This window comes from Aquarana catesbeiana, linkage group LG07 (assembly GCF_042186555.1).
Source record: "Aquarana catesbeiana isolate 2022-GZ linkage group LG07, ASM4218655v1, whole genome shotgun sequence".
In the NCBI taxonomy this organism is placed as follows: Eukaryota; Metazoa; Chordata; class Amphibia; order Anura; family Ranidae; genus Aquarana; species Aquarana catesbeiana.
In genome coordinates, this window is record NC_133330.1 from 212,441,599 (window position 1) to 212,466,669 (window position 25,071).

General features: G+C 37.4%; 1 protein-coding gene across 5 annotated transcripts in view; it reads left to right on the top strand.

Moving 5' to 3' along the window:
- COL11A1 (collagen type XI alpha 1 chain) overlaps window positions 1-17,796 on the top strand; it is a 329,239-nt gene extending 311,443 nt beyond the window's left edge. For all 5 annotated transcript variants that reach the window (XM_073593016.1, XM_073593013.1, XM_073593015.1 and 2 more), the window contains 10 exons: window positions 254-307; window positions 1,504-1,611; window positions 1,840-1,893; window positions 2,567-2,602; window positions 2,860-2,913; window positions 3,397-3,643; window positions 4,431-4,543; window positions 6,001-6,069; window positions 6,772-7,005; window positions 16,044-17,796. In XM_073593016.1, coding sequence (XP_073449117.1) covers window positions 254-307; window positions 1,504-1,611; window positions 1,840-1,893; window positions 2,567-2,602; window positions 2,860-2,913; window positions 3,397-3,643; window positions 4,431-4,543; window positions 6,001-6,069; window positions 6,772-7,005; window positions 16,044-16,190 — 1,116 coding nt within the window. In that variant the 3' untranslated portion in view covers window positions 16,191-17,796. The remainder of the gene's footprint in view (window positions 1-253; window positions 308-1,503; window positions 1,612-1,839; window positions 1,894-2,566; window positions 2,603-2,859; window positions 2,914-3,396; window positions 3,644-4,430; window positions 4,544-6,000; window positions 6,070-6,771; window positions 7,006-16,043) is intronic.
- Window positions 17,797-25,071: the final 7,275 nt, after the last annotated feature.

The following is a 25,071-nucleotide window of genomic DNA, read 5'->3' on the forward strand; positions in this document are numbered from 1 at the left end:
ATCTGAAATAATCATACCGCCAGGGAGGTTAAAATGTGTTCTTCCTTCATTAAAAATGCATTCTTCAATACCCCCTTATAAAATGAACATAAATAAACAGTATAGCAAATTGGGGCTTAAAACATTTATTTATCTTTGTACTCCAAAATACATGTTTTTGGGGAGCGATTGTGATAATAACTTACATTCCCTTTGCATTTGTTTTTTTTCAAACTGTAGAACAGTTTTGTTAAAACATATACTACTATTTTAGGGACCTCCTGGACTTCTAGGTTTGAAAGGCGACCCCGGCACCAAGGGTGAAAAGGTAAGAAACACGCAATTATTTTGCTATTATTCAGCTTAAGGGTTGATTTCTTTAACTGAAGGTGCCTGTAGCTGTGATGCCTTTTATATACATGAATTTATAAGGGAATATACATACACTTGAGGAGAAGAAGATCAAGTTTTGCTTATCCCAGGAGAGAAATCAGGACAGCAAGCGATGTCCCTTGAAAGTGGTCAGACATAATATTGCCGATCGATGAGACTGAAAAAAATTGCTGAATCAGGCAACTGTTATCTAACTTCAAACATTTTAAATACTGAAAAGTGTTTTTTCTATTGCTTTTGCACATGATAATACTGTATTTAGAAATAATTTTCCTTTCTTTTAAAGGCTAAGTCCACCTTTTGGAGCATGTTACACATTACACCCATATGTACAGTGCAATGTATAACAGCAGTTCCCCCTGCACCCCCTCCCCCTTATCCTTCCCCTGTGACAGTGGCCAGAGGTTTCTCTCCCTGCACCCGCTGTCACTTTTCAAAACCAGCACGGCTGTGCTGATGGCTTGTAGTTCTAAATGAACTGCGTTCATAGTATATTAACAAGCCATGTAGCTTTCAAACAGACAGCCCGTACAGAGGTACAGGCTGAAAGCTGTAGAGCTTGTCAGTAGGAGCATGACATTGCAGCCGTGATGCACCGATATAATGTTACTAAGGAGGATTTATGAAATGAACAAATATTCAATAATAGGAGCACTGTAAAAACACAGGTAATTAAAACACATGTTACGTACATAAAAGTGGAGGTCAGATTAATATTTTGCCCCATTTGAAAACACTATATGATGGTAGTAAAAAAATACATACCTACCTAGCCATTATATTCTGCACTGTAGAGAATGATGTCATTATCCTTCTGACAAGATTCCTGGGAAATTATTAGTGTTCCTTATATTTTAATATATATTTGCATACATCATAAAATATAATAACCTAGGTAAGCTTTGATTGCAGCAAGCATGGATCTAGTATGAAATAAAGTATGTGTGTAGTTTGGATTGCAACAGTAGATGTTATTAATTTAAGTATCCGCTTCATTGTGCGGTTATTCATTTAAGTATCCGCTATTCTTATATTTGAGATCTGATATTTATTGTATAAAACATACTGCTGATTAGTTATGTGTGCCACACTGTCTTTGAACTAAATCTTACATTTTTTTTATCCATTTAGGGACATCCTGGATTGATTGGTCTGATAGGTCCTCCTGGAGAACAGGGTGAGAAGGGAGACAGAGGACTTCCAGGTCCACAGGGAACTCCTGGATTCAAGGGTGATGGAGTAAGTGTGCAAATTGTCTCAACAGACCCCTTTAATGGTATTTGTGGAGTCCTAAACAAATCTTTAAGCAATTTATTTTACTCAATATTCTATCATATGCAATAGGTATATTGCAGTATTTTAATTTCAAAACCATCTGATTTTATACTGTATCTAACATTACCTTTAGCTTTGCTTAGTTATACTTTAGTTTCTTTATTTTGCTAATAATGTATTTATCTCAATCAGGGTGTCAGTGGTTCCTCTGGTCCAAATGGTCCTCCTGGCCCTCCAGGGTTACCTGTAAGTATTTTACAAATCATTAATCTGCATTTCCAACACATAATCCAAATAACTTTGTTATCATAAACTGACCATAGACATGAACATTTTAAATAGCAAAGCATAAGCTAATAAATTAATGACTTATACCTGCATTCATAGTATAGCACAGTGGGATCATCCACAAGGCAACTGAGGCAGTAGCCTAGGGCCTGTCAGATATCCAGGGCGCTCAGATACAACCATCATACTTCTACAGTACTCCACTGTCTCCACTGGTCAAAGCCATGCACCTGCCTGCCTCACAAGGGAGGTCGCTCTTGTATGATGGGACTATGCCAGTACAGACATTGCAAATGGGGTGGCTTATCTGTACTTTTTCCAATCCTTACCAATGTCAGTAGAAGGAAAAGGCAGCCAAAGCTGCTTTCATGCTAGAGCACCACTCTCAGCAATTTAGAAAAATACATCTACATTCTTTCAAACACAGTAGTAGATAACTCTAGTCCATCAATATAATGTGGCAATGTAGAAATGTAAGATTATCAGCAACTGAGGACTTCAAGTATTATTTGCTGTTTAATTAGCCTTAAAAGGTCTGTGCTACTCATTAAGACATTTTCAAACTGCACACTTGTAAACAAACACATTGTGTATATATTACAAATAATCATTCTCTGTATTTTGCCCATAGGGTCCTCAAGGTCCAAAAGGTTCAAAGGGTTCAAGTGTAAGTATATTTATTTTACTGTTTAGCTCAATAACTTAGTGGTGTATTTACATAATTTCTATGATTATGGGCAATACTTATTGTGTTTTTCTCTGTTCACAATCTACTTTTAATTCTTGCTGAATACTTTAAACTTTCCAAATGAATAACTGTGATCTTAAATAACACATCAAACAGCCCCTAGGATTTTAACTATGGGCATTTACTTTTATCTTAGCCTTTTATGACTGCAATTTTGCATTTTATACTACCCACAGGGTCCTTCAGGTCAGAAGGGAGATAGCGGTATGCCTGGACCTCCTGGACCACCAGTAAGTATCTTTTTAAGCCTAAATTTATTTTTTTTACCCATGGGTGACCACACTTAACATTTGGAACTATATTGTGCTTGATGATAAAGAATTTGGACTATTTATTAAAATCCTGATGATGGGATTAATAGATGTTTGTAGTTTATTTCAAGCCTATAGTAATGTATTTATTACAGGTATTTATATAGTGCCAATTTATGCAACTTTACATATATATTGTACATTCACATCAGTCTCTGGCCTCAAGGAGCTTACAATTTAAAGTCTATAACTCACATTTATACATACACATACTAGGGCCAGTTTAGACAGGGACCAACTAGCCTACCAGCATGTCTTTGAAGTGTGGGAGGAAACCTGCACAGGCACAGGGAAGACAAACTCCAGGCAGGTAGTGCTGTGGTTGGGGTTCAAACTGATGACTCTAATGCAGTTAGGCTGAAGTGCTAACCACTTAGCTACTGTAAATATTACATTTTATAGGGACCACCAGGAGAAGTCATCCAGCCACTGCCTATCCAATCACCAAAAAAGACCAGAAGATCCCCTGAAGGCATGATGGCAGATGCAGCTGACAATATTTTGGATTATGATGGAATGGATGAGATCTTTGTTTCCTTAAATTCTCTGAAACAAGACATAGAGCGCATGAAATATCCAGAAGGATCCCAGAACAATCCTGCTAGAACATGCAAAGATCTCCAGCTCTCTCACCCAGAGTTCCCTGATGGTATGTAAAAAAAAGACACCATTTTAACTTTTTCAGTATTTTTTTTCTTTGCTTATACATTTTGATATTTACAGGTTTCAGGGAAAAATGCATTTAATATAGGCCCATTTAAAATTATTTTTGTAATATCCTTACAACATCAAACACCAAGCCAACAACTCTGTAGATAAACAACATCTAACATAAACAAACTATTTTAACATAACAATATTCATGTTGAGTTTTTATTTCCCTATCTGTCAAAGAAAAAAGCATCAAACATTTTGCATACCTTAATTGTGTCCGTGCCAGTGACCAGCCAAGTTGAGCATAATGTATACAGCGCCTGTCTTTGAATCCCAGCTTATCTTGTTTCCTGCTTTCTCAGCGGTAATGCCCAATGATGTGAGCAATTCATCACATGTAATCTGCGGTGTGGGGTCCATTGTTCCATCATCTGCTATAATCGGCCTACAAACATAACAAATGCAATGTATGCGAGTTGCAAATCAAGTGCAATATCAGGCAGATTAACCTGTTCTCTTCCAGGTATAACTAAATTTCTATGAATTTGAGCATAACAGTTTTTTATGTTAAACAAAAAAATATGTACAAAAATGACAACTGCTGTATAATATTAATGGCTGTGTACACAGCTTGCAGTCTCCTATTTATACAAAGGACAAAAAAGAAGGTGAAAGAATTAACCTGAGATGGTGTTCAGTTCACTTGCATCAAAGGAAAAAAACAGCTAAATCTTTCTTCATGTTTTATGATTTATAATAAGCCCTTTTCTTCTTCCCTCTAGGTGAATATTGGATTGATCCAAACCAGGGCTGCTCTGGAGACTCATTCAAAGTGTACTGCAACTTCACAGCCGGAGGGGAGACCTGTATCTATGCAGACAAGAAGTCAGAAGGAGTAAGTGAAACTCTCCTTTTTTAGCATTTTGACCTTCTTAGTGTTAGAATAACACAGTTTTCCTTAGATAATCACTGGTCCTAAAGAAATCAATAAAACATAAACATTTCCTAAACATAAGAATGTGAGGAGTAGACAATGATCGCAAACCTGTCATATAAATTAAAAAGCCAAATTCTGAGATCCCATTTTGTAGTATTCACCCACTGGTGCCTGAAGTTACCTTAGCCACCCTGCCTGGATTGTGATTACCAGAGCTGCTCATTAGAAATCCCAATAATTCTTGATATTGAGGAAGGGAACAACACAAGACATGGCCCTATTCTTCCCCTTGATGAAACAATTATTACCTGAGCAACCAGTTATTAGGCACAATCATTGTCACATGTGGGATCAGGGGTGGACCATAGAGTGTTTAATTGCCAACAATATTTGTTATTATCATTGATTACTGACACATTTATTGAGGCAGTAGTGAGAGAGCATCATGAATGGAGGGTTTAGCACAGGTTAGGTGGGTCGGTTAGTTCTTAGTTTAACTAACAGCTTTGCTTTGGTGCACATTTAAGTAAAGACTCCAATTAATAATGTTGTCCATATACAGCACGCAATCGGATGGGGGTATATTTTAAAATGTACTTGAAGTTCCCAATCACAGAGAAGTATTACAAATAAAGGAAAAGCTATTTTATTGAGCAAACAATAGCAGTTTTTTTTTTTAAATAGCTATTCATGGATATGAGAGACTCATTTTTTATCAAAATCAGTTTCTCCTAATTTAATTAGTTATCAGTTGTGTTTTTGTGGTACAAAATGAATGTTCATTGGGTTACAGTATATTTAGAAAACTTTCAGGTCCATCTAATGCCTTTTAAAAGTATTTATTGGTTGTTATCTGTTATAACTGCAATATTTTAGGTCAGTTTTGTTAATTGTTGTGGAAAATGTATGAATGATCATTTTAAATCACAATTTTATAATTCATACAAAGTACTTACCTTGCAATCAAATGATAAATACAAAGTACATCTGGTGTGCAGTCTAGGTTGTCTATAAAGAGAGCCCAGAAATATTCTTGCACTTTCTCACTGTTCTTCTCTGGCTAGCTGAAGATAAAGATATCACTGTCCCTACTAGGATATGAGGAGTAGTGTGTTCCTCCTTTGAGTCATATAGCCAACTTATTTAGTGTGCAAAAAAAAACAAAACATTCTGCAAGCAGGTAATCCTAGCTCAGCAGTGTTCCTGCAATCCAAAACCCTAGGGTACTAAGCTTTCATTTGCCACTTTCAGCTGGATCACCACATTTTATATACTGTATACCTGATTAAAAAAAAATTATGTTCAAAAAATGTATTTCTACTACTAAATGTAATACATGAATAATGAAAATATATGGAAAAATGATTCACTTTAATGAAGCTTCAGTTGATCATGTCCTCTCTCTATTAAATAAGGTGCGAATTTCATCCTGGCCAAAAGAAATCCCTGGCTCCTGGTTCAGTGAATTCAAGAGAGGAAAACTGGTATGCCATTTTCATGTGCTCCTTAATAATCCTTACCTACTGTATGTATCTGGGTTATTCAACACTGCTTTTAATTATAATTCAGTTGTTTTCTTTTGATACGTATTATATTTTTGTATATGCAAAAATCAGGTGAAAACATGTATCTATAGTTAACATAAAGTGTCTTTTTGATAACGTCACAGCAGTAAAAAAAATGCAAAGTGCTTAACTGCACTGCATATGTATATTTTTTAACAGTAGAAGCCGTATATTAAAATCTATGTATAACCAAAATGTTTTTTTTTGTTTTGGGTAGAGTAGGGAAGGGTTGAAACTCTTTTAATTTTTTTTCTGCTGTCTCTGCCCCACTGGAGAAACTTACATTTTCTACCCCACCTGTAGAGACAATAGAAAATGAGAGTAAACAAAGTGAAGGAATAATCATCTTATCTTTCTCAAAAGCATTTGTCTCTTGCTCTGGTAGCAAGTCTAAAATCTTGGCTTACCCCTCACTTTGTCTCAGTGACAGTGGTGAACTTTCCCAATATGGACACAGACACCATTCAAAAATTTACAGAGGGTCTAAATCTTCTCCACTTGATCGAAAACAAAACAAAAAAATGCATTTACATACACTTTAATGCTAAAATCATTGTAAGATTGTAATATATGTCCTTACATATTATCAGTTTGAACAACATGCTAACTTTTTCTCTATAGCTTTCCTACGTGGATGTTGAGGGTAACAACATTAACCAAGTTCAGATGACATTCCTAAGGCTTCTCAGTGCCTCTGCCCGCCAGAACTTTACATACAGCTGTCACCAGTCAGTGGCCTGGCACGACGCTGTTAGCAACAACTATGACAAGGCCCTACGATTCCTGGGATCAAATGATGAGGAAATATCATACGACAACAGTCCCTTCATTACAGCTCTACATGATGGATGTGCAGTAAGTATATAAGTCATCTAGATAACACAAACCCCACACAGTTTAAAAAGCTTGCAGTTTGAAATGTACCTTCTGCTTTGTAGTACTGCAGCGACTATTCTTTACTGTTCCTCTTTCTCAGTATAGCTTAGCAGTCTAATAATATTAATCAAAATCAGTACACTTTCTAGACACCCGTACAGTTTATCCTAGCAATCACTCAGCAAAATTCCTAACTGCAGTGCCTACTATACAGATAGACCCTAGAGGGAGAAATATGAAATTCTGTATATAGGATACATGCTTGTGAAACATTGAATAACAATAAAGTAAAATATGAAAGTCACATCACATATTACTTTTAGAAAAGTTTACAATAATAACTCAAAATATTTACTATTGTTTAAATTTAAGGCTGAACATCAGTTACAGTGGGGACAGAAAGTATTCAGACCCCCTTAAGTTTTTCACTCTTTGTTATATTGCAGCCATTTGGTAAAATCATTCAAGTTCATTTTTTTTCCTCATTAATGTACACACAGCACCCCATATTAACAGAAAAACACAGAATTGTTGACATGTTTGCAGATTTATTAAAAAAGAAAAACTGAAATATCACATGGTCCTAAGTATTCAGACCCTTTGCTCAGTATTTAGTAGAAGCACCCTTTTGATCTAATACAGCCATGAGTCTTTTTGGGAAAGATGCAACAAGTTTTTCACACCTGGATTTGGGGATCCTCTGCCATTCCTCCTTGCAGATCCTCTCCAGTTCTGTCAGGTTGGATGGTAAACGTTGGTGGACAGCCATTATTAGGTCTCTCCAGAGATGCTCAATTGGGTTTAAGTTAGGGCTCTGGCTGGGCCATTCAAGAACAGTCACGGAGTTGTTGTGAAGCCACCCCTTCCTTATTTTAGCTGTGTGCTTAGGGTCATTGTCTTGTTGGAAGGTAAACCTTCGGCCCAGTCTGAGGTCCCGAGCGAGCACTCTGGAGAAGGTTTTCGTCCAGGATATTCCTGTACTTGGCCGCATTCATCTTTCCCTTGATTGCAACCAGTCGTCTTGTCCCTGCAGCTGAAAAACACCCCCACAGCATGATGCTGCCACCACCATGCTTCACTGTTGGGACTGTATTGTACAGGTGATGAGCAGTGCCTGTTTTTCTCCACACATACCGCTTAGAATTAAGGCCAAAAAGTTCTATCTTGGTCTCATCAGACTAGAGAATCTTATTTCTCACCATCTTGGAGTCCTTCAGGTGTTTTTTTTAGCAAACTCCATACGGGCTTTCATGTGTCTTGCACTAAGGAGAGGCTTCCTTCGGGCCACTCTTCCATAATGCCCCGACTTATGGAGGGCTGCAGTGATGGTTGACTTTCTACAACTTTCTCCCATCTCCCGACTGCATCTCTGGAGCTCAGCCACAGTGATCTTTGATTTCTTCTTTACCTCTTTCACCAAGGCTCTTCTCCCCCGATAGCTCAGTTTGGTCGGACGGACAGGGTTCTGGTCATCCCAAACATCTTCCATTTAAGGATTATGGAGGCCACTGTGCTCTTAGGAACCTTATGTGCAGCAGAATTTTTTTGAAACCTTGGCCAGATCTGTGCTTTGCCACAGTTCTGTCTTTGAGCTCTTCAGGCAGTTCCTTTGACCTCATGATTCTCATTTGCTCTGACATGCACTGTGAACTGTAAGGTCATATATAGACAGGTGTGTGGCTTTCCTAATCAAGTCCAATCAGTATAATCAAATACAGCTGGACTCAAATGAAGGTGTAGAACCATCTCAAGAACGATCAGAAGAAATGGACAGCACCTGAGTTAAATATATGAGTGTCACAGCAAAGGGTCTGAATACCTAGGACCATGTGATATTTCAGTTTTTCTTTTTTAATAAATCTGCAAAAATGTCAACAATTCTGTGTTTTTCTGTCAATATGGGGTGCTGTGTGTACATTAATGAGGAAATAAAATGAACTTAAATGATTTTAGCAAATGGCTGCAATATAACAAAGAGTGAAAAATTTAAGGGGGTCTGAATACTTTCCGTCCCCACTGTATGCAGATGTAATGTAGACATGAGGACTGGTTTAACCACCACACGATTTGTAATTTTTTTTAGTTTTTTTTATTCCAGGCTCCACTGCCACACTGCATAGCCAGGCAATCAACCTATATCCGCAACATAGCTTGGACATTACCACAACCATAACATGGTGATCGGACAGTAAATGTGCAGCAGCACACAGAGATCATCCTTCTGCTCACTACGCTCTCCTGTCAGCATGTTCATTGTTAGCATAGGTGCACTGAAGTAGAGGCTGATTTTATAAGAGTCCTCTCCCTCTCCCAGGACTGCTTCAGGACATGCAACAATTGTTGCATTGAAAAAGGGGCCTATTTATAACAGACAGCAGATACTACTTTATGTTTGTCAACAATCATACTGTATATGATTAATATCAGTAAATTCAACTTTAAAGTGGAAGGCCACTGTATAATTACTGTATGAGCATTAAACAGCCATATAACATGTACACCTTGATAAATAGATACCACCATGTTTGATATTTTTCCGTACTCCGACTGTCTAGTAATCACCACTGAAAACTGCTTGCCATTAATAATTGACACCATGCAACTCAGGAAGATGCTCAGCTCTCCTCAAGCTTTCTTCATCTTTGATAGCATGATGGCTCATAGGAAGCGTTTTTCGTTCAGACTTTGCAATTGCATTGGGGGGGAACTGAGCAACACCTTGAGTTTCAAAGTGTCCATTTCCAGTGGTGATTGCTGGACAACCAGAGCATGGATAAATGCTAAACATGTTGCTATTCATGAGTCACAAGGTCTGCAGTTTCCAGTGCTGGTTGCTGGACAACCAGAGCATGGTTAGATGTTAAACATGCTGCTATGCATTTATCACGATACATGATATTGACTTTAGACCTTAGCTGATTAATTATGTTGTACAATGTACTTTTTTGCAAATGATAGTTTCATAGTAGGTAATGGTGAATAAAGACAATAGTCCACCCAGTTCAACCTGTGTAGCTGTATGTGTGTCAGTGTCGATAATCATTTTCCATAGCCCTGTATTTTGTGTTCACTAAGATGCACGTCCAAGAGTATTTTAAAAATATCAATACTCCTCACTAACAGCACCATGTAAAAATGTATATATATATATATATATATATATACACATTTTTATTTTACGTTCTGTTTCTTTCTCTTTTATTATCAACCTTACCTACTATGAAACTACTATACAATTGGTGCTGTTAGTGAGGAGTATTGATATTTTTAAAATACTAAATTACTTTTAGCCAAAACAATATAATATATATATATATATATATATATATATATATATATATATATATATATATATATATATATATATATTATATTGTTTTGGCTAAAAGTAATTTTCCCTGCACTCAGGAAGCATCTTTGTTCAGCACATATATTCATATATTATGAAAAGTGTTTTCCACACCACTAAACACACATCCCATTTATAAATTAGCAAAACTAATTGCTTCTCCATGGCTTTTGATAGACCTGTGTTTTAATTTGTTCTAAATCAGTAATAAATATTACAGTAAACATAAAGAAATTAGATATCTCTAGCGATGTAACCACTTTATTGACTTATGGAAATATTTCTAAGCCTTATGCTTTCAACAGTCAATATACTTCCTAGATAAATGGCAGACCAGATAGTATGCATTAAAAGTGCATTTCTTATGTTTTCAAGGTGTTTTGTTGACAGTAACAATGGGGGCATTGAGGTGAGAGCAGAACTATAAAGAAAGAGAAGACCCCCATTATGGCAACATCCAATAAGTATATGTAAGGATTGAGAACAACTCTCAAAAAAAAGCGGACTTTGCAGGAACATCATGAGGCAGTGAATATACAAAAATTTTATTTTTTTTACAAAATTAGAAACAACACCCTAATATTCCACACAGTCAACAGATACCCAATACAGCAAACATGAAGGTTGGATCCTTGCATATATAGAAAATTTGTAGATGTATAGATATAGATAGTTGTATCTGTATAAGAAGATATGATCTAACAAAGCCTCCATGCTCGCTTGTCAACGCGTTTCACAATTTGATAGCTTCCTCAGGACACTGGGTAGGTGCTCATACACAATTAAAATATGGACAGTATCAGGAACCATGAATCAGACCAAGACAGAAGTATAGTTAAATCACACTTGTTTAATAATAACAAAAAGGTAAACAGAGTAAGAGTGGTCAAAACAAGTCAAAGTTCAGTAACTGGGTCGGGTTGTCAGCCAAGCCAATGTCAGAGAGCCAGAGATGAAAGTAGTAGTACAGCAAGCAGGATCAGGAGCCAGAAGGGACATCAGCCAAGCAAGTCTTCAACAGGAACGCAGGAGAAAGTCACTGTGATGTTGACAAAAGCGAAAGCAGGAATGAAGTGAGCTGGAGATCTTTAAGTAGGCAGGACTGACGAGCAGATCCACAACAGCTGGTTAACTGTGGAGAGAGATGAGAGCTGGCAATTAGCCGACAGCTGCGCGACCAGCTCAGAGAAGGAAGGGCTGAGCCAGCCCTAACAGACAGAAAAAAGAACATATTAATATCCAGAATAATAAATCAATGTGTATGCACAAAAGATATTAGAAAATAAGTATACATCTTGGAAACTATACATTTATTACACATAAACATAACAACATTTATATGCTTGCCTGATGGACCTTTAATCGCAATATAAGGGGACACCACACATCACAGACTATGACTCAAAGACAATCTTGCTGGGGATCCGGTAATATAGTTAGGAATGGTCAATTTATGTGTATGACCTCCCCATTCGGAGATAAACAATGAAGCGTATACAGCCTCCACCAAGACCACAACTCCCGATTAATCTATAATTAAACATTGTTTTTAGATATAAAGGATGTCTCAATCTAATGCCCCGTACACACGGTCGGACTTTGTTCGTACATTCCGACAACAAAATCCTAGGATTTTTTCAGACGGATGTTGGCTCAAACTTGTCTTGCATACACACGGTCACACAAAGTTGTTGGAAAATCCGATCGTTCTAAACGCGGTAACGTAAAACACGTACGTCGGGACTTTAAACGGGGCAGTGGCCAATAGCTTTCATCTCTTTATTTATTCTGAGCATGCGTGGCACTTTGTTCGTCGGATTTGTGTACACACGATCGGAATTTCCGACAACGGATTTTGTTGTCGGAAAATTTTATATCCTGCTCTCAAACTTTGTGTGTCGGAAAATCCGATGGAAAATGTGTGATGGAGCCCACACACGGTCGGAATTTCCGACAACAAGGTCCTATCACACATTTTCCGTCGGAAAATCCGACCGTGTGTACGGGGCATTAGAGTACATAGGAATCATATTGTTTGTATGGTAGGTCTTACCCAGCAAAAATTAATTATATGCGCAGGTTACAGCACATGGACTGAAAAAAAGGAGGGTGGCCAAATTCCAGTCACTAATTAAAAGTAGATATCTGGTTGTACACAGTATATACCTCCATTAAGTACATTGATTCATATAGAGCTATTACCATGCACACTACTCTCTGCATTAAAAAAATCCACTAGAGTGCTTACCAAGAGTATAGTGTATATCTCTCTAGAGTAATACTCTTGAGATATATTCATCCATTGGGGTTAGCACTCATCAATTGGTTAAAAGGGCCTATAAATTTAAATTAATATAATGTGTGAGAGATATATAAGGGAGTAGCAAGAGTAGCGGGATTCTATCCCTATATTCCTCAAAGGTACCCACCTAACAACAGGATATAAAGTATTTCTTGTTTAGAGGTTTTGCTGATAGAGCCTAGCCCACATGCCCTCAATAGGATAAAGCCACCTAAAGATATATAAACAAATACAGCATAAGTGCAACAAAGCCAATGTCCTCATGAGCCTTGATAGACTCCATTTAGCTCACCTTTCCTCCCAAGTTTGAGTAGCACAGGTGTCCCCGCAGCATGCCAAAGAGACAGCTGTATCTGTCTCTTTAAAGTCCGTTTAGCACCAAAAGCCATCAAATCATGCAACGCATGTCAGTGACGTCACTGAGTCCTGTACGCATCACATACGCGTCATCGCACATGCCGAGTATCTCACGCCATCGTGAATAGCGATGTAAGAGGGCAGGTAATAAAGGGGCATCCAATAGAATGACACCCAACAGTTTAAAGGGGCGGTGGCTTGAGAAGCGTCCACATGATGACGCTTCCTTCTCAGGCCCACATAGTCTCTAGCATGGAAGGAAAGACACAAGGGGAGGAAAATTGTGACGTATATAAAGGCGTCAACAGCAACATTTCAATAACATCCCTGCACATAGAGAAAAAGGGCCATTATGAGCATATTATCACCAAGACAAAAAGAGAAATATTAAATCATTGACTGTGTGTGTGATAATGTATTGGTTTTAAGACGTTGAATCAACATTGGGGTAAGAGGTCAACAGGCAACCATCATGCAAGCAAACAACAAAAAAAAAGCAGAGCTATGAAATTATGGCAGCAGAATGAGAAGAAAAATTACAACAAACTAATTTAGTGTCACCAGGTACAAAGTTCATTATTAATTTATATATTTAAGTTATAGGGCTTACTTAATAATTCAGTACAAGGGGAAACATCCAGCGATCCAATTACAAATCAGTTTGTTTGGCAATATTCCACTAGTCAGTAAAAAGAATAAAGAGGATATGTACGCGTTACTCAAAGCCACCAGTCATTTTTTTCTGGATGACTGAAGTAAGGTGATGAAAAAATTTAATTCTGTATTACTAAAATAACCCTTTTGCGGGAGAGCAAAATATGGCCTCAAACTATACTGACATTGGCTATTGATTTAGTGAAAGATCCTTATTTTGTCCTCATACAAAATTAAAAACCATGAAGATGTCTGGTATTTGATTTCTGAAATAAAACAAATACAGGTGAGATAGTTACTTACACTATGTGGGGTTGATTAACTAAAAATGGAGAGTGCAAAATCTGGTACAGCTCTGCATAGAAACCAATCAGCTTCCAGGTTTTTTTGTCAAAGCTTAACTGAGCAAGTTAGAAGCTGATTGGCTACCATGCACAGCTGCACCAGATTTTGCACTCTCCAGGCTTATTAAATCAACCCTATTGTCTCAAAATCTTGTTCTGTATTCTTAAAAAAAAAAAAAAAGGAAAACTACTCTGCCAGGTCTGGAATGGAAAGGTTAAATGTATTTTTTAGTACAAAGATCATCAACCTTTTCAACATTATGTGCCAATTTACAAGCATTAGACAACGGACCTGTTAGTGAACATAGTTGTATAGTTTTTTGGTTTTTTTTTGCACTCAGAGTTGTGCTGTTGATGGCAAGTTAAACTAATTAATTGTTATTTTAAATGGTACATAAACAAAACATGTTAATATTTCCTGTGTAGTGAATGGCGGTGAATGAACTGAGAAAAGTTTGGTTCGCTGTATGTTTGTGAACACTTGAAAATATGTGCAAACCCCATTGAAATCTATGGGGGTCGACTCTTGTAATTTCTTTTATGGTGCTTGTCACAGACAGTTCGCAAGCTTTCGGTAAAAAAGACCATGGGTACTGTCATGTCATGTACTATGTACTGCATGTACCAATGCAAAAAAAAAAAAAAATATATATATATATATATATATATATATATATATATATACACTGTTTGGGCAGCAGGTCTTTTAATAAGGCATAATTAAAGAGTAACATTATAACTACACAATTCCTTTAAATAGCATGCTCTGGGAATGCTTTTAACTCTATCAACATTAGGATGTACTTCCACAAAAGTGACAAAAGGAAAAACTCCGGCTTGCTTCTTGTAAACAAAGTGGATTTCAGGTGATGTCATTGATATATAGTCATGACTATATTTAGTCAATGATGTCAGTCAGCATCGTGTTCACATTCAAAAACCAGTCAGGGAGCTGTCATTTGTGGTGAGAGTCTGGTGGGAGAGAACCATTGATGCGGGTTGTCTTGTTTTTGTTAGTTGTGGTTCACAATGGTTTAACATCACTGGAAGATGTAGTTGATGTTGGATTTAGATCATAGGGTTTTTTTTTTTTTTTTTGATGAATATTTTTCTACAGTGTCTATATGTATATGTTTATTTACTATGTAATTTTTTTTGTGAATGAGTAACAAGTACTATAAGGTGAGGGTCCAATTATCAAATGACAAATGAGATTCCTGCCAGGTATACAGTTATATCTCAAAATTCCTCAATCACTTTATGTTTCACTCTGCATGTCAGTTTTTTTTCTTCAGAAAACCACTAAGCTTGTCACTTATGCTAAACACTTCTTAGCATTAGCAGCACCTGAATCCACAGGCATGCATACGTATGCACAGACCTCCTCGGTACAGGCTTTCACTGACATCATGGAAGTGGGTGGGCCAGGATTTGTAATTAACTAGAAAGTTGTCAAGCCATTGTGTAGCAGCTCAGAGAGCATCATGTGCCATCCCAAGTATTCTGTTCAGGGCTTGTCGACCCCTGCTTTAGTAGATATAGAACATTACCAATATTCAATAACATATAAAAGTTCTTAGTATTTCTGCCTAGTCACACCAATGCATTTTGTATATTTTTATAGGTGAAATATACAGCATTGTAATTTTGTTGCCTGCCTTTGTTAGTTGCATATATTTAAGCTGCAGGTGTTCATGGCCTAATGGAATAGCACATGAAAAGGTATTGAGCGATTATGTGATAATTATATTATAATTGAATATGCCATGTGGCATCATCTTTAGTCCAGAGTGACTGCTTTCTACAGTGCATTCCAGCTAATTAATTGAGTAAAGAGAACCATGCCTTTAAATTGCCCATTAGGATTATAGGTATTTTGAGACAATATATTGCACTATACAATTACAGTAGCAGCAATAATATTTAGAGATCCAGCACAGTGCTAACATTTACATTGGTATAGTTATTAAATATCCATTGTGTGCTTACACTTTTGTTTCATCTCTTCCAGCTGAGGAAAGGATACGCACGGACAGTCCTGGAAATCAACACCCTAAAGATAGATCAATTGCCTCTAGCAGATGTTATGATCAGTGACTTTGGGGATCAGAATCAGAAGTTTGGATTTGAGGTTGGGCCAGCCTGCTTCTTAGGTTGAGACTGGAATGAGGACAAGAAGCTTCTAAAAAAATGTGTAAAAAATTATTTTCTAAAAAAAGGCGCGTCAGGCTTTGGATACCACCAGAGACGTGTTCGCCACATGCAAGTTTTGAATACGGATTGTGCAGAGGGGAAGAAAAAACAGATAAATAACAAGAAAAAAAGCTCAGTGCAGTTACTTAGAATTTGCCAGCCATCCTCATCTCAGGCAGAATCACATGACTTAACCAGAAAGCATTTGCCAAAATATGAAGGACTTAGATGTGATACTGTAAGGACAGCCGTGTCCTCCTTTCATGGAAATCTTTTGGTGCTGGAAAATACCTAAAACAGGCTTCATCCATAATAGGTGCTATTCATTTCTTGTAAATGGGTTTATCAAATGCTGTACACATGTAATTATTCTGCATACCTATTACACACTTGCATGTCCCTTTCCAAAACTTGCATGTGACTCTGGGTTGAGCCATAAAACAAAGAGAAAAACCCCCCAAAAAAGGTTCCCCACTGTGTAAAAAGGATACAGTGTCTGTATTGTGCAAATTAACGTGTAATTCCAGTGGACTCCAACCCTTCTTTCTGACTTCAAATAAAATCCCTTTGTATATATTGATGTGGAAGACCTCTCTTATTTGCTGTTGCTAAAACAAAATAAATATATATATTTACAGTCTCTATATATAAAGCCTCAGGTTTCCAAACTGGAAGACAAAAAAAAAATGATAATCAAAATTTGCCTATTTTTGTGTTGCATTTTTCTTTTGCAATATGAAACCATTTTGGTGCAATATTTGATGGTGCTAATACCTCATTCCAGGATGTCATGACATGCATGTATATACCTAAAATAACTTTTTTTAATTATTATTTGTGGTCGGGGAAATATGTATTGAGAGATATTTCTGTATAAGATATTTGTCAATTCTGTGTGAAGTCTTTGGTCAACTCAAGTTTGTTTGAATTTCTGTATCATAGAGGTTTGTGCATCTTCAATCACTTAATATTAAAACTGGACTCCAAACACTAGTTATGCATTTGTTCAGTGTTTACAAGTATCCTTAACTAATTAACAGTGGTCAGCGTGAATGTTGGAAAATATAGTTTAAGCTAAGACTAAAAAGTAAAACGTATTGGACAGTGCTAAAATGTGCTATAATAATTAACTTTTATATTTATGTAATGGGATATGTTGAGGTCATGTGATTCTACCCGATTGCAAAAAAACATAGGAGGGGCTGCTAATTAAATACTCAAGTAATTTGGCATCCAAATTTGTTTAGGAGCATCATGTGGATTTTTTTCCTCCCCTTTCTGGTTTTAGCTGGAAAAAAAAGATAAAGATTTTCACATTAAAAATAAAATCCTTTTGTAATTATTTTTCATAATATATGTAAGACTTGAAAATTGTTTTTTACTCTTTCATAAATAAACTGTTAAATTAATTGGTCTCAGATCCCACTAGCTCATTTTCCCATGACGTTTAATTAACAGGATATAGAATTATTATTTTTTCTTTTAATGATGAAAGTCCTTTTTTATACAAAAAAAATTGTCACCTCACAGACGATATGAAAAATGTTGCCAATAAATTCAAGTCTTGTTTACTTTAATGTTCCTTTCATTTCTTAAAATATATTGTTGATGCATATATCCAACATTTCCAGTATGAGCAAAGCTACCATAATGCACATATGTCTGCACCTTCTTGGGTTAGTTATGTAGTTATTGTTGGGTTCTTTGGGTTGAATTGTAGTGTATAATAAAATATTTTTACAAATGCTTGAACATATATATTTTGGGTACCCTTTCTACCGTTCTTCTTGATGCAAGTCATAGTAACCCTTGCTATAATTAATCAGAGGCACCCATGGCAACCCAAGACCAAATAATTCTAGCTTATTTTCTATAAATTAGGTAAAGCATCTAGATAGTTGGTATCATGGCATGACTTTTAACCCTAACTTTAAAACATGCCTGTCTGTTATTGGTGATGTAGTGCTGCTATTTTAGCGCTAAAAATAGCGCCTGTAAAGCGCCTGAAAACTGCTTCTCATGCCTCCCCAGTGTGACAGCCGGAGCGCTTTCACACTGGGGCGGTGAGCTTGCAGGACGGGAAAAAGAATCCTGCAAGCAGCATCTTTGGGGCGGTGTAGGAGCACTGTATACAGCGTTCCTACACGGCCCCTGCCCATTGGAATGAATGGGCAGTGCTTCCAAAGCGCCTGAAAAGCGATTCAGAAGCACCGCAATGCGGGCGCTTTTAACCCCTTCAGCCACTAGCGTGGGTTAAAAGCTAGCAACCTAAAAGCGCAGCTAAAACAGCGCTAAAGCGCCTCTAAAACTAGCGGCACTTTGCTGCTAACAGACCCGCCACCCCAGTGTGAAAGGGGTCTAAATGACAAACGTATCTAACGGATTCTAGTTCTGTAAAGATCTATAACAGCTATTGCTATAGTGCATCCTCTACAAATGATCCAGATTAGCTGACACTGGAGTAATTAAAATGTTATTAATTGATCGGGGCATGCAAAAAACATAGTAACTGATCAGGTTTTTAAAAAGGTCCAAGTATTTGTTAGCTCTGTACCCTTAAAGAAAGGAAATGCAGATGGTTGCTAAACTGTATATGGTTACTTTGTTTGCTATATGGTATTTTTAATAACCTAATTTAAAATGGTACCAAAGGCAAAATCAATTACGACATATATGACACCATTTGTCACTAGAATTACCACAGCAGTCTTTGTTTTTCTGAATCTGTCCTGTAACTTACTTTTTTACTTGTTGATCCTGCTAGTAACAGACCAAGCTTATTCATTTATGTAAAACCTTAATCACAGGAGGAAAAGAAAATGGGACTTCTTTTTGCAAAACCATTGCACAGAGCAGGTAAGTATGACATGTTTGTTATTTTACTTTAAAAAATCTAAAGGCTTTACAATTACTTTAAAGTGGTAGTAAACTGCTGCAATAAAAAAATAAATAAAAAAATAAACTAAAATACTTACCTTAAAATGAAGCCCTCTATCGGCCACACTGTCACCGTTGAGAGGGCTTCCATCTTCCCCCGGTCTTCCTTCCGGGATCACAGACTCCAGCTGTGTGAGTGAGGTGAGGGAGCCCTCAGTTACGGCAAGGTGCTCTGAAGTACCGTCACGGTATGCCGGACCTTCAGAATGCATGCACATATGATGTCACCAGCTGCATCCAGGGTGAATATCTCCTAAACGGTGCAAGTTTAGGAGATATTCATTTAACCTACAGGTAAGTCATTTTATAGGCTTACCTGTAGGTAAAAATTACAAAGCTGACTTTACTACCGCTTTAATTTTTAAAGTTATTTAGTACATCTACATCCATTAGTCCATCTAACATTACCTCTCTAGCAGCTTTCCAAGTGTGATTCCATTGATAGAGTAGCCCCCCTAAGACAGGAATTGTGTTACTGGCAGGATCACCAGGTGAGAAAAAGGAAACAAAAAAAAGAGGATTGGTAAGCTGCAATAAATACAGTATTTATTTTGGGGTTTAAAAGCACTTAAGCTATCATACTGCTGAAAAACTTGCTACTTGGATACTTGAATGATAAGTCTCTTGACCTGCCAGTAATAGGAGCAATAACATGTGCAGTGAAAACACCTGTTCCACAGGCTGAAGAAGTAAGGCATTTCACCCTCACTGAAAAACGACTGCATAATTTCCTTTGCTAGTAAGATAGTAAGATAGTGATGCCTCTCTCATCCAGCTAGTAAGGAAGCGACCTGAATAAACCGGGGAGTGATTTCTTGACCTTCACTGTCCTTCCTAGCAACCTGTTGCTGGTGAGTTGTCACCAGTGACAGGATCATAAGTGCAACAGTCTTAATGTGAACTGCTTTTTATACAGGTAGGATGAATAGCCCATAAATTGTACTCCAAAAATGTTAATGATATCTTTTCTTTGTATTTATACAAGCATAAATTGGGCCATAAGGACATTTTCAGGATAATATCATGGTAATACATTTAAGTATTATTGCAGCTGAATATCCACAATTGGCTCATAAAATATATGAATGGTCCACTAGCTATTTTGCAGAAGTTATATTATGAACCAAACTTATCTAAACAAAAGAAGACTGAAAAGCCATTTGAAAGCAAAAAAGTTGTATTGCTAAAACTGCATTGTGACTGCTTATCCCAGTTTTTTCAAACCCCCACATTTGATTGTTTCATAGAGTTCTAATAAAAATACTTCTGGAAAGCTGTCAGAATGTCTCACCAATATATAGGTTGACAAAGACAAACCAATCAAAGTCATTCATAAAAAACACAAAATTTGCATTATCAATAATGCAAAAAAAAATTATATGAGGCTTATTACAGGGAAATATTCCTTCTGGATCATCAGAAGCAAATAAATATTCTTCTAGGTTGACTTTCTACTAAGAGCTTCTTATAAACATAAAAGGCTGTTTATGTTTTGTGCAATTATTAACCTACTGAATCTGCCCAAACTAGTTCCTGTAAGGCCCTATTCACACCTGAGCGATGCTGCCGCATCATGTGTTTCACTCTTCTTTTGTGCATGTTTGTGGCATGTTTTTGGAGTGGCAACATTAATTCTGATTGGATCTCCTTCTACTCCACAAATATGTCAAAGAAGCTCTTTTGATCTACTGGCCCCTCCCTACTGTCGAATACCCCAACAGCAAGCAGCTTGCTATGGGGGCACCTGAGCCGAATCACAGCTCCCTGTGTCCATTCAGACCCTTCCCTGTCCCTCTCTCTCCTGATTGGCTGACTGACTTTGATTGACAGCAGTGGGAGCCAATGGCGCCGCTGCTGTGTCTCAGCCAATCAGGAGGGAGAGTCTCGGACGGCTGAGGGACTCGTGGACATCACTGGACAGAGATGGGGCTCAGGTAAGTATTAGGGGGTGCTGGGGAGGCTGTTGCAAACAGAAGGCTGATTTTCTTAATGCATAGAATGCATTAAGATAAAAAACCTTCTGACTTTTCAACTTCTTTAAGGTGGTGAAATCCCCATTAAATTTTCAGCAAAAATTATTGTACTTATAAAAGGTAATCAAACTTCCACTAAGCCTAGGTTCACAATGAGGGCAGACTTGATATCGTGCAAATTCAGCTGAACTTGCACGATTTCAAACCGGCAATGCAGTCCGACTTCGAGGGGGGTGATTTGACAGACATCTGTGCGAGTTCCTGCACAGATGTTTATTCAAATCGCCCCCAAAGTTGCCAAAAGTAGTACAGGAACTACTTTTGGAAATCGGTGCAGCACCGCAAAGTCGGCGTCGCACCGATTCGGACGATGCCATTGTTGGCAATAGCCGGAGATTTGACATGAGATTTGACATGTCAAATCGTATGTCAAAACGGCTCAATGTGGATATGGGCTTAATCTCCTTTTCTCAAGTATAAACAAATGCATTTTTTTTAGGATGCAATCTCATACATTTACAGATTACATGTACATAAGGGAGCTGTTCACCCGCCAAAGGATTTGTATTTTCAGCTTATCCAGTCCTAACATAAACATCTCTGCCACACATCACAGCCCAGGGTCTGATTTTTCTCTGCTAAAGTTAAGCAACCGTTACAGGTCTTGTTCCTCCCTCAATCTGTGACTGAACAGTGAAAGGAGAAGCAGCAGACTGATGAGCTAATTTCTCTGTCACTCTGTTTTACCCTTTACCTACCTAGTCTAGTCACTTTGTAGACATGTAAGAAATCTGTATTTAAAACTTCCCAAGATGTCTTTGTAAGGCTGGGTTCACACTAGTGTGAATTGGATGCGACTTTCCCTGCATCCAATTTGCATGACAGGACAGTGTGCCAGGTTTTCAGTTGAGCCATTCCACACATCTCTGTGGCGGCCACGGAGTGGATTGCACAGGGGTCCCATTCGTCTTTGGCTCCGTTTCAGGTCTGAATTAAGGCAAAAATTCGGGCCTGATTTGTCCCTGAAATGGAAAACTGGGATGCACCAGACTCCTCCTGCTGTGAACCCAGCCTTAGAGTTGCTGATGGAAGAGCTTCTTTAAGGCTTCTGTTGAATTTCTTAATCTCTTAATTTGATGGGGGAATATATAGATCATTTTTATGCATATTATTTATCTCTCTCAGGAAGGATTAAAACTCAGATGAAAGAAATTGTGGTCCATTGCCAGACACTAGCTTTTTTGGGTTTACCTTCCCTGCTGAAGACTAGGGAAATAAACACAATTATTGTAGTAAATGTTACATTCAAGACAGATGTTTGGTCATTTACTGTTATAGTGCATTAAATTTATACATAACATATTGGCAGTTCACAGGCGCCTCTGTGAAAGGACCCGCCCCATCCACTACTGTGACCACACTTCAAACCTTGGAACCCTACTTATTCCTGTGGATCCTTGTATGGAATAAGTACCAGAACTGCATAATCCACACAAGGGAGTGTTACCAGGGTCTGCCCAGGAGTCTGCATTTGGATTTTTAGACCTGCACAAACACATACTAGACATTGAGACAGAAGCCAATTAACCTACCACCATTTTGTTGGAATGTGGAAAAAAAACAGAGTATCTCAAGGAAACCCATGCAAGCACAGGTAGAATATGTAAATTCCCTGAAGCTAGTGTCCCAATCAGAATCAGTACTTGACACTGGCTGGAATGGTGGAGTGTGTGTGACAGCAGATTTGTCATGATTCTGACAAGGAACACAAGACTGCATGCCAGGTAATATTTAGTCACATATGCCTTGCCACCAATATAGTGCACATATTGTTTGCTTTGATCTTACAATCCCTTTGTGAAAAGTTGTATAATGTCCTTTCTCAAGGTTACCATTTACCGCAGGAGTGGAGGATCAGGTAAGTAAAACTGTTTCTCTTCTCCCCTGGACAAAACTAGCTTATAATCCTTGCTGTGTAGGCACAGCCCCACTGCACTCGATTTTTTTTAACTATTTAGAGTTGAGCTTAAAATAAGCAAAAAAAATCATTGTTGAATCCCCCGGGGGACCAACTGCATAAATTGTGGATTAATAGCAGCTTTTTGTTTCTGTTAATGCTGGCCTTAGTTCCACCACAAGCTGAAGCTAAATTTGTGGGCATTCCTATTGGGGAAACTACAGCAAATCACTGTAGCCACTGCCCCCTCTATCTGTAAAAAAGATTATGTGCAGTATTCCAGCTTGCCCTGCCGGCTCTGACTGTGGCAGGAGAGTTTGTATAACTTCCCCAAGCTGTGTTCATGCAACCGAGGATGTTGAAAGGCAAGCTATATAAAATCTACTACTGCTAGTCAATGCTGGCAGAGCTGAGAGATCTGCTGTTAGTTAGTTAGATCAGCTGTTAGTAAACATGTGTCTTCCTCTGCTGCCTGGATACACTCTGGGGAATTTTTGCCCTAATCAGCACAGCATATGCTAACGTGCAACTGGCTATTCTCACAGCCCTGACAATGATGATTGCTGTAGAAGTTCTCTAATGGTGTGTTCAGGAATTAGAGGGCACTAAGGTACAGTACTGAGACGGGATTAAACGAGAAGGAGGAAAAGGGAGAGGAGCCAACTATAAACTAAGTATTGACTAATGTTACCTGTTTTTTTATATTTGAGATTTAATATCTCTCACATATGATGTGGGTTAAATGAGAGTTCTTTGACCACAAGTGAAAGCTTTAACACAATAACATTTTTTTATTGGTGATAATAGAAAGTCTATACTAATACACAGAAATCTATCTATAGCCTATACCAAGGAAGAAAATCTTAGGTTAAAATAAAAGAACACAGAGTATATTTCTCAAAACATCAAAATACAAACAGCAAACATATGAAAAGCAGGTATACCTTAAGTGCTAGGAGCTGACCTGATATTTACCAATAGTGATGTGTGTGGGCCCACATCAGACTCATGACTCCTTCTCCCTTCCCTGTGTAAACCTTACACTAATAAAGGCCCATCTCTCATTGACTTGAATAGAGCCATCCTGATTGGTGGAACGATATTATCCACCTCCTCCCTCCGGGCGTATCTCATTGAAGATTCGACAATTTCCCCTTCCCCTTTATTAAGCATAGCTCAGCCCCTCACTAGCACCTTCTCTCTTGAGGAGAAAATTAATTAGAAAAGAAACTAATTAAAGAGACGGTCTTCACCTTCTCTTGAATGGGGCACTTAACTATGCATGGTCATAGCCGGGGCAAATTGTCCATTCCTGAACAGATGGCCATATTCTCTGCCTATCAAATGTCTCTTTGAAGTGGATAAAGGGTTGGTTAACAAAGGGGAATACAAGGCCTTTATCTAGCTAATCACATCGGCCCTGTCAGGTCTCTACTACAGTATTTAACTCAGATGGTATCTCTTCCTCGCATTTGAATTTACGACAGGTAAATAGCAGCGCATCTCCCATATCACACACACTCAACATTCCTGAAGATCAAAAGCAACTGTTAAATGAATTAGGTTCCCAGACTAAAGCCTGTCATATGTATACAGCTAGCTAGCTATATTAACCCATTACCCATCAACAATATTTCATACAAAATAATCCTTGTTTCTTATTCTTCTAAAATATATATATATATATATAGATATATACACATATATATCTATATATATATGTATATATATATATATAGATAGATATATGTATATATATATAGATATATATATATATATATATATCTATCTATATATATATATATATATATATATATATATATATATATATATATATATATATATATATATATATATATATATAAATATATATATATATATATATATATATATATATATATATATATATCTATATATATATATATATATATATATATATATATATATATATATATATATATATATATATATATATAGAT